Genomic DNA, 10,193 nt, shown 5'->3' with positions numbered 1-10,193 from the left:
TTGGAATCTGGTTGTTTAAATATTGTGATTTACACTTTTGTTAACTTTTTTATTTTAAATTTTTTTAAATTTAAAGTAAAAAAAGTTATAAAAATTTACACAAAAAAAAGAACTTAATACTATTTCATCTGAACGATGAATAACATCAAGACTTTTCTTCACAATCGACGATATAATTTTAAACTTAAAAGTATGCCTTTTTGAACCACCCTTCTAAATTCGTTACTTTTGTTTTTTTACTAGTTACTTTTGCCTTTTCAAAGCTTTTTTTCCAAAAATTATTACTAAAACCAAGGAGGTATAATAGCTTAGCTGGAGGGAGAACAAAGCCGAAAATGAATTAAAATCGCGTTACAGTCTTTCTAGTATAATTATTCCAGAAGCAAGTCAAAATGGCGCTTTTGCAAAAAAATGGAAAACTTTAAAACGTAATCAATAGGCATTGAGAGTTGTCATCGAAATGGATTAATAAAAGAAAAGTTTGTTAAATATGTTTTTAACAACTATTAGATCAATCAAGAAGTTAATTAAAACAAAAATCACGATTAAGGCGAAGTATTTTTTATTAATTTAATAGATTTAAATAACATCAAGAATAATTATATGTATAAAAAAAAAGTTAAAGTTAAAAAAGTAAAAGTAATTAACTTAAAAAAAATTTATAACTTTTCATAACAACAGCTGCTTATTTTAATCTATTTAATAGAATTTATTTACTTTCTCAACAGTCATTTCATGTTGCTTTAACATTAATTTTGAGATATTCAAAGCGTATTCAAATCCATTGCCTGTTTGAGGGAACAAAAAATCCTTTCCTAATCCCCCACTGTGGGGCATAGGAAAGGATTTTTTTTACGTATATCATTTAGTGTAGTTCTAATATAATTAGGGGCAAATATAGTCAACATTCGGGTATACCAGTAGTGTAGAAACGGGCTCCCTGCCGCATGAGTGTTAATAGGAGCTGCTAAATAATTATTGATTTTTCTTTTCTTTTTTTTTTGTCGAGCAGAAATAGGTTAGTTTTTTCTTTAATTTGGGGTTTATAACTTTTTAGAAAGAAAGATTTTTTGCAAAAAAGCTTTGAAAAGGCATTTAACTTACATTTTACTAACTTTCAAAGTAAAGTATAAAATTTCAAAGAAAACATTTACTTTTATTTGTAAAAGTAAATAACACCTTTTTTCAAATTACTTTTATGTAAGCTGTTATTGCTAATTAGTTACACATAAAAGTAATTTGATGTTATGATGTAGTTTTATTTTACTTTGTAAAGTAAGTGTTATGTTTTTTAAATATTATATATATGTAAGTTTACTTCATAAATAACTTATTTTTACATTTAAAAAGTAAATTACATTTCAATGTAAATTTTTTACATAATTATAACCAAAATTACTTTTCAAAGTAAATTACTTTACACGACTTACCATTAAAAATAAGTTATACTTACAAGTAAAAGTAAAATTTCAAATAACTTTTACTAGTAAAGTAAATTACTTTTTCAAGTAACATTAACAATTTACAAGTACTCATTTAAGAAACTTAACTAAAGTAATTAAGTTTTACTTGTTAAATAATTTATGTAAAAAAAAAACGAATTACTTTTAAATGTAAATAAATTATATATTTTTATGAGTTATGTAAAGTAATTTACGCTTAAAAGTAATTAAAAAAAGTAAATAAAAAAACGGCAAAAAACCCTCCATAAAAAAAGTATTGCTGGAAATTAATTAATTTAATTATGTTACTAAGTACCACTAAAAGTCAATAATTACCTTTTTGTGAACAATTTTCAAGATTTCACCAATTTATACGCTATTTTCCGAGACTTATTTATTTTATTTTATTTATTGGAAAATTCGTTAAAAAAATCTAGCTTTTGTGTCACTCTTTTAAGATTGACATGGGTAAAAACAGTACAAAATTTAACTTGAAGTCATATGTTTAAGATGTTTGGCAACTACTAACAACATTTTTGACAATAAATTTTGTTTTTAGTTTTTCATTACTGAGATCTCAAAAATGTGTCATAAATTGCAATAAAATGCAAGAACTGGGAAGATTTAGGTGATAGAAGCAGAAGATCTAAGGTATTAATAAATAAATTAAATTCAACCCAGTTAAAAAAATAGTTTACAAGCTTAAATATTAAATATTATCTTTTTTAAGGTTGCCAAATTGGCTGAACATCCTGCTGAAGCATTGGCATTAGCTTCAATAAAAAAAAGCCACTAGAGATCCTAGCAAAAAAGACTTCGTTGATCTTGTGAAAAGTGCTACAAACTCTGAAAAAGATAAAATCAAAAAGATAAATTTTCCGATAAAAATGAAAACCGAAGATGCCTTGAGCTTAAAAATTCAGTGTGACCTTTCTGATGAACAGAATCAAATTATTAAAAATTCATCGATAATACATAATGCAGATATTTATCCTTGACTTCATGAAATTAAGAATGAGAGACAAAAATGTTATCCTGAGGGTTTAATTGTGACAGAAACATCTGCTTCAACTTCTCTACAGGGTATGTTTAATCATACTCTGACAATACTCTGATATTAACTTTTACGGAATGCCAAGACTCTATGAGAATGTTTGCTGAAATTGGGGGGAGGTTTAAAGGTCTACTTCATTTTAAAGGTGGTTTTGATGGTGCCTCCAGTCAAAGTGTCTATAAACAAAAATACACTGATACAAATATTGGTGAAGCCCAAGTTAATGAGCAAAGTCTTTTCCAGACAGCTGTTGTTCCACTTAAATTAACCATCATGAACAAAAATTTATGGTTAAGTAAAAAGCCCTCTAGCACACATTACTGTAGACCCCTCCATCTCCAATATCAAAAAGAAACGGAAGAATTGATAAGAAATGAATATGAACTTTTAAAAGCAGAAATAAATAGACTAGTCAAGTTTGAAGTAAAGTTAGAAGTAGAAGAAGGCAAACCGGATACGACTATAACATTTAAGTTCAAACTAGATTTAACTATGTTTGATGGTAAAGTGGTTAATGCCCTCACTAATACTGTCCTCGCAATCATGTAACGTTTGCGGAGCTAAGCCCAGTGAACTTAATAACCCAGCATTGATCAGATCTAAACCAATCAATGAAAAAGCTTTATCTTTGGGTCTTTTTACTCTGCATTGCTGGCTCAGATTTTTTGAATATATTTTACACTTAGGATATAAATTAGACATTAAAAAATACTTTGCCAAATCCTTTGCTGAAAAAGCATTAGTAAAAAGAAAAAAAACGAACATTCAACTGAGGTTTAGAGAAGAGCTAAGTCTTATAGTTGATATGCCCAAACAGAGTTTTGGCAACACTAACGATGGAAACACTGCCAGAAGAGCATTTGAAAATGCTAAAACTTTCGCTGATATAACGGGAGTGGCAGTAGATGTAATTATTAGATTGAGGATAATCCTAATAGTAGTATGCTCCTGTTATGAGTTGAACTCTGAAAGTTTTGGCCAGTATTGCTATGAAACTACAGCTCTTATACTCAAAAACTATTGCTGGTATGTGATTCCCCCAACTGTTCATAAACTCTTGGAACATGGTGTGCAGATATCTGAGGCATTAGAACTGCTAATTGGTTACTTCTCTGAAGAGTCACAAGAGGCTCTAAAAGAAATTCGCAAAGCTAGATTAAACCATACAGCCAAGATATCTAGAAAGAATGTTATGAAAAACCAGTACCAATACTTGTTGATTAGAAGTGATCCAGTAATATCAAACACTTGTTTTAAAAAATACAAGGCTGAAAATGGAAAAACACTTACCCCTGAAGTTTTATCTTTGTTAATGCTGTAATAATGAAATAAAGCCTTTTTATTAGTATTAGGTTTTCTTTTTTTGTTTTCTTGAAAGAAAAATTAGATAAGATAAATATTTATTTTGTTTTTAATATATTTTAATATTATATAATATTAAAATATTTTTCGAACCAGTTTTTCTTTTTAATTAATAAATGTTTTGGTTTTAGGAATTTAATTTTTTAAAATTAAGTCAGTCATTGTGCACGTAAAAGTCTCTAACGCGTATACGCGTAAGTAGTACGAGCCTTAGGCACAAGAAATATTTAGATTAAAAATTATGTGGTATTCTTTTATATGGTATTTTGGATCAAGGAATTCGATTTTTTTATTTAGGTTATATTTTACGCGCGTAAAAGACAGTTACACGCGTATGCGCGCGCCTTACGCGTCATAGGTACGCGTAAAAATTATTTTAAATGGAAAATTTAATTTTTTTGACCCAAAATACGATAATATTGATGTATCACATAATTATATATATCATAGTTATATAATTTTTGCCGTTTTTTCACCTTTCTGACTCACTGTGCGTCGTTTCGCGTTCGTTTTTAAAGCAGTTTTAATTAGTTACTAGGCTTTTCTGAATTTGAAAGAGCGCGTTATCAAAATGCACGCGCTCATTGGAGAAAGATCTTTCAAGCGAGTTAAAACTTTTTGCCTCTTGGAATTTAATTATTATTTATTAGTTTAGAAATATTACATAACGAATCATATTAAGGTAAATAATTATCGCTAAGATCATATTATAATTGAAGTAAGTATAGAAAATAGTTTAGCACTTTATATATAACATTTTTATCAGATATAAAGTAGAAAGAATCACTCCTTATAATTTTTTAAATCGTTCACATTTTGATCGTTTTAGTTTTTCTTTTTTTATTTTTTTTTTCTTTTTTTCGTAGCAGTTTTGTTTTTAATGAGCATATATTTTATTTTTTAGAAGGAAAATAAGGGTATGGATGAGGCCCAATTATTTTTTATGCAGCAAAAAAGTTATACTAATGCTATTTCCATAAAATTGGTTATCAGTACTTTGAAATTTCTGTGATGCCATTAACTATTTTTGTTCTTTTTTAAAAAGTTTATAAAAATAAATTAGAATTTTGTGTCAATACTGACATGACATGTCACATGTTATTGCATGTAAAAGTTAAATTTTGTTATGAGGATTACAGCACTTATGAAAAAAAAAGTGGGGAAAGAGTAAATAAGTACATCACTTGGCTGGCAAGGTTTGTCAACCTTGCCAGCCAAGTGATGTACTTATAGCAGAAGGTTACACGACAGTGTTAAGTGTCAAGCTGTTACTGCTTTAGGTCTAGGTGTTTTCAAGCCTTCATTATTAATTATTTTAAAAATACATAATGAATTTTAATAACATTTTGCGTAATGATGTTACTTATGTTCTGTTATATATGAATGTTACGTTACTTAAGTTATGTTATATACATACTATATTAACTTATGGTGCGTGCTATTGTTGTGTGTTGTTGTTGTGATTTTTTTTTTTGTTATCTTTTGAGTTGATAGACGTTTGGCTTACCTTCACGCTGGTGTTTAATGTTAAAAATGATTTTGCTATAAATTATTTGGAATCATGATTTACCAGCATAAATTATTTTCTAAAAGCTAACATGAAATAATAGTATTTAACAACAACTACTCTGGTAAACCACAACAGCTTTTCTCTACAAGGTACATTTTTCATTTTTTGTATGTAATGTTTTTCTTATTTATTTAGTTATTCATGACATTTTTTATTTTAGATTTATCAGATGATATATTTATGTGGTATAGAAGAACAAAATATTGTAAAGTTTTGTGAATTTTTTAAAAACGTTTACTAATTATTTTTTCAAAGAAATAATATTGAAGTTTGCAAAAAAGAGTTTACAACTTTTTTTTTTTAATTTTTCTGTGTTAGAAGTATGTTTATTATTAGAATTGCAGGTTTTTAATAATTTTTTTAATTATTATATGCTAAATTAATTTTTTTTCAAACATCTCCTAGCTGATATATATGTTTATTTAAAGTCATGAGATTATTGTATAATTTATTTTAAATGAAAGATTGTTATATATAAAAATTATTTGCGCGTGCTATTTAGAGAAGATAAAAAATTATATAGGAAAGATCACAATCTTCGAGATTCGTTTAAGATTCTTTGTTACTACTTTCAATTAAAAGTGAAGTTTAAATGGATTATATTAGGCAAGAAGCAGATATTAGTTTAGAAAATGGAAATGTTAATAGGCAAGTTAATCGTCGCAGAAATGAAAGAGATAGGCTTAGGCGAGATGAAGTTAATCGACGAAATGCTAGATATGCCGCTCGGCAGCATTTCCAGCATTTTGTCGATTATAAATTTCAGCCAAACTATAGCATTAGCCAAACTGTTGCATTGGCTATAATTTGGCTCCTTCAAACATTTTTTATTTTGCTTTTTAATTAAAATATTTTAAATCTATTGTGATTTCTTTTTAATTAAAATAAAGTTTACATGAAATAATTTTTAATTAAAAAGCCAACATGAAATAACGTTATTAAACAACACCGACAAGCTACATCATGACAGCAACTGAAGTATGACAACAGGGTACTGAAAGCAGGTAAATTGTTTTCCAGTTGTTGTTTTTTTTTTCTTTTCTTTTATGTCTACTTATCTGTTTCAATTTTTAATTTAGGTTTGTCATATGACGCATTAATGCAATATAAAAGATCAAAGTTTACATATTTTTTTTAGTTGTGTGCATTTAACATTTTTAAGATAACAATTTTCTTTTTTAAAGAAAAATTAATCGAGGGAACACCAAAAAGTTAATAACTCCTATAAGTAAACTTCATACTAATCTTAATAATTAATTAAAGTTCGCCTTATAAAAAATATTACCAGAATTTAGTTGATATTTTCGTCAATTTAAAGCACGACGAAGTGTTATTATTTTGCGTCAGTAACTAAAGACGTAGTGCGTTGAACTTAGGAATGTCGAGGAAAATGATTCTGCCTTACACTGATATGACCTATGTCAGTTGTAAATTAATCAAATAATGTTAAATAATTGGTAAATTATTTTACCTCCTCATACTTTTTATGTTAATTTTACAGATGGATTAATTTTTTCAATTTGAAGGCGTTTTCCTAAAAGGCTTAAGGTTTCGCAACTTTAAATTTTGGAAAACAGCTACTATAAATTATGTAACAGACCGAACATAACCCATATTACGGGTTGCTTTCTGCAAGTTATAAATGAATTATAAATGAAACCATTTAAAAAATTTAAGTTATGTTAAAAAAGTTGGCGCTACTGTGGTTTCCCTCCCCTCCCCCCTGCCTCCACCCTTATCTTTTATTTTATTGCTGATTATGATAGAGAATTTTATGCTGATTAAGAATCGTATATGAACATATCTTTGAAAATCAATAAAAAAGGCTCTAGTTAGGTGTTGAAGTTTAAAAAATTACTCTAAAAATCGCTAATATTCGCCATTTTTCTCATACTCGATTATAATTAAAATCCTTTTAAAATATTTAAAAAGCCTAGTTTCTATCAACAATTTTAACTAAAACCGCTAAAAAAAGTAAGCGCGTTATTTTCTAATTTATCTCTGGCCCAAACCCCCATATAATGTACGTTTAATCGCGCCAATTCCTATTTTTCAGTCGATGCATGCACATTTAATTGCGCTAATCCCTATTTGTCAGTCGATTTTATGTACATTTAAAAAGCACAATTAAAATTTAAAATATCTTAAATTAATTATTTTTAAATTAAAAAGTACAACTAAAATTTTTACAATTTACACATTTTACACGTTGCAATTTACAATTTACAAAATTTACACATTAAATTTACATTTAAAAAGTACAATTAAAATTTAAAATATCATAAATTAATTTTTAAAAAACTAACGAAAATATATTCATGAAAATTTTTAATAACAATTTAATTTTGACGACAATAAAAACCGGGTCCAAAGTTCATAAAATAATTTTCTAAACGATTGATTTCAAAATGTAAAACGTTTTTAAAAAATAGCGAATATTAGCGATTTTTAGAGTATTTTTTCAAACTTCAACATCGAATTAGAGCACTTTCTGTTAATTTTCAGACCTTCGTTTTATACGATTCTTATTCAGTATAAAATTCTCTATCATAATTAGTAATAAAAAAAAAAAAAAAGGGGAGGGGGGGAGAAACTGCTGTAGCGCCAAAAAGTTTAAAACATATTCTACTGTTAAACAAAATTTATTTATAAATTATTTAAATAATTTTGATTTACGATTTAATTTCTAATAAAATTTTATTAAAAGTTCGTTAACGCGGAAAGATTTTACGCAAGAAAAAAAAATTACAAAATTTTTTTTTTTGGTGCCAAAAACTTAACCACATACTTTAAAAAAATATTTCATGTTTGAAATTGAAAATATTAAAACACGTATATCTACGGAACTAAATAAGCTACAGAAGTGGTTGAAACCTTTTTGGAAATGAAATATATTAAGGAATTTAATGTATTTAAAATAAAAAATATTTACATTCGCTATAAAAGTAGCCTAAACTCCCTACAATTGGTGATTTTGTTCTAAATTTATTTTCTGCAAGCTTCTTAAATAATTTTTTATTTTATAAATATATTTCATCATTGCATTAGTAGCAAGTGTGTAAATATTATTAAAAAACAAAACAAAAAAAAAACGATATTTGTAAAAATATATTTATAAACTTGTTAAATAACATTTTAATACCATTAAAATGTCATGATTTTATGTAAAAATTTTATGTTTTTATATTTACGGCAATGTAAAGCGGTTCTTGATGATAAGACCGTTTGGTCTCTAGCAAGTTTTTGGTCGAAAAATATTAGCGTTCAATCTTCAAGAAATAAATATAATATTGTTTAGCAAAAGTATATTAAAATAATATGGGTATATATTTGGTATATGAATATGTTAAACAATGCTCTTTACAAAATTTCAGAAATTTAGAAACATTATGCATTAGGGTGTGAATAATTTTATTTTATTTTGATTTTTTATAATAGCAATTTGTATAATTTTTAAATATTTTTTCTTTTTATGAATTTATTATAATTATTTTGAACTTATATGAATGTATCTTAAACAAGAAAACACTTTTATTTTTTTGAAAAAAAAAGTTTTTGATTTTTTTTCAAAAATAAAATTCACTTTTTTTGAAATTTCATAAAAATTCGAAACATTGAATACTGAGACACTCTGCTAGGTATAAAAGAGCTTTATTTTTTTAGTTAAGTCAAATTAAATTCAAAAGTTATTAAAAGTGCTTTTCTTCTAAAACTTATAGATTTAAAATTATATTATCTTCATATATAATATATAAACATATATATATATATATATATATATATATATATATATATATATATATATATATATATATATATATATATATATATATATATATATATATATATATAAATATATATATATATATATATATATATATATATATATATATATATATATATATATATATATATATATATATAAATACAGGGCCGACGACACGGGTGGGGTGACATTTGGCCCTCACCACACTTTTTTTCTAAAGGATCTTTTTTTTGTTTATTTATAAAATTCTAGATAAGACTTTTTTTTAGAAATTGACAATTCTGCCTCTCCACTTCGAAACCACTGCCGTCGGCCATGATATATATATATATATATATATATATATATATATATATATATATATATATATATATATATATATATATATATATATATATACATATATATATATATATATACATATATATATATATATATATATATATATATATATATATATATATATATATATATATATATATATAAAATTCATTTAGTTAATTATTTAAATGTTTAATGTCTTACACTTGAGAGATTTTTATTAGAATTATTTACGCTGAGAAAATTAAATTGATTGGATAGACTTAGCTTTTTAAGTCTCTTAGCATTTTTTTTGTTTAACGATGTAGAACATCATTATTGTTTAGAAAATCGATTATGCGTGACAAATAAATATTTTTATTGACAAAAAGTTTTCAGTTGCGCAATTTGTGAACGTGTAAAAATAAATTCGAGATTTAAAATTCGACGCAAAAAGATATTTGAGATTTCGAAAATGTCTTCAGCATTAATGAATTATGTTTTTGGCATCTTTGTTATCATTTTAACTACGACAGACTTGTTGTGTAGTTTTTTACCGTATTACTCCTGCGGAGTTTCGCAGATTAATGGCAACTTTAAAGTAATTAGATTTTCAGAAACGTTTTAATTAACTTTATTTTTTTATATATATTATCACGCACATTTTTTAATTTTTGGGTATTAGAATAAAAAGCAATA

The 10,193-nt window shown here is 25.7% G+C and overlaps 1 protein-coding gene across 1 annotated transcript in view; it reads left to right on the top strand.

The window, feature by feature from the left end:
• The first annotated feature begins 9,900 nt into the window (after positions 1–9,900).
• The window catches only part of LOC105843311 (uncharacterized), a 47,886-nt gene continuing 47,593 nt past the window's right edge, over positions 9,901–10,193 (top strand). Inside the window, exon 1 of the mRNA XM_065809677.1 lies at positions 9,901–10,095. Coding sequence (XP_065665749.1) covers positions 9,970–10,095 — 126 coding nt within the window. The 5' untranslated portion in view covers positions 9,901–9,969. The remainder of the gene's footprint in view (positions 10,096–10,193) is intronic.

This window comes from Hydra vulgaris, chromosome 11, assembly GCF_038396675.1.
Source record: "Hydra vulgaris chromosome 11, alternate assembly HydraT2T_AEP".
Classification (NCBI taxonomy): Eukaryota; Metazoa; Cnidaria; class Hydrozoa; order Anthoathecata; family Hydridae; genus Hydra; species Hydra vulgaris.
This window is presented reverse-complemented; position numbering and strand designations above follow the sequence as displayed.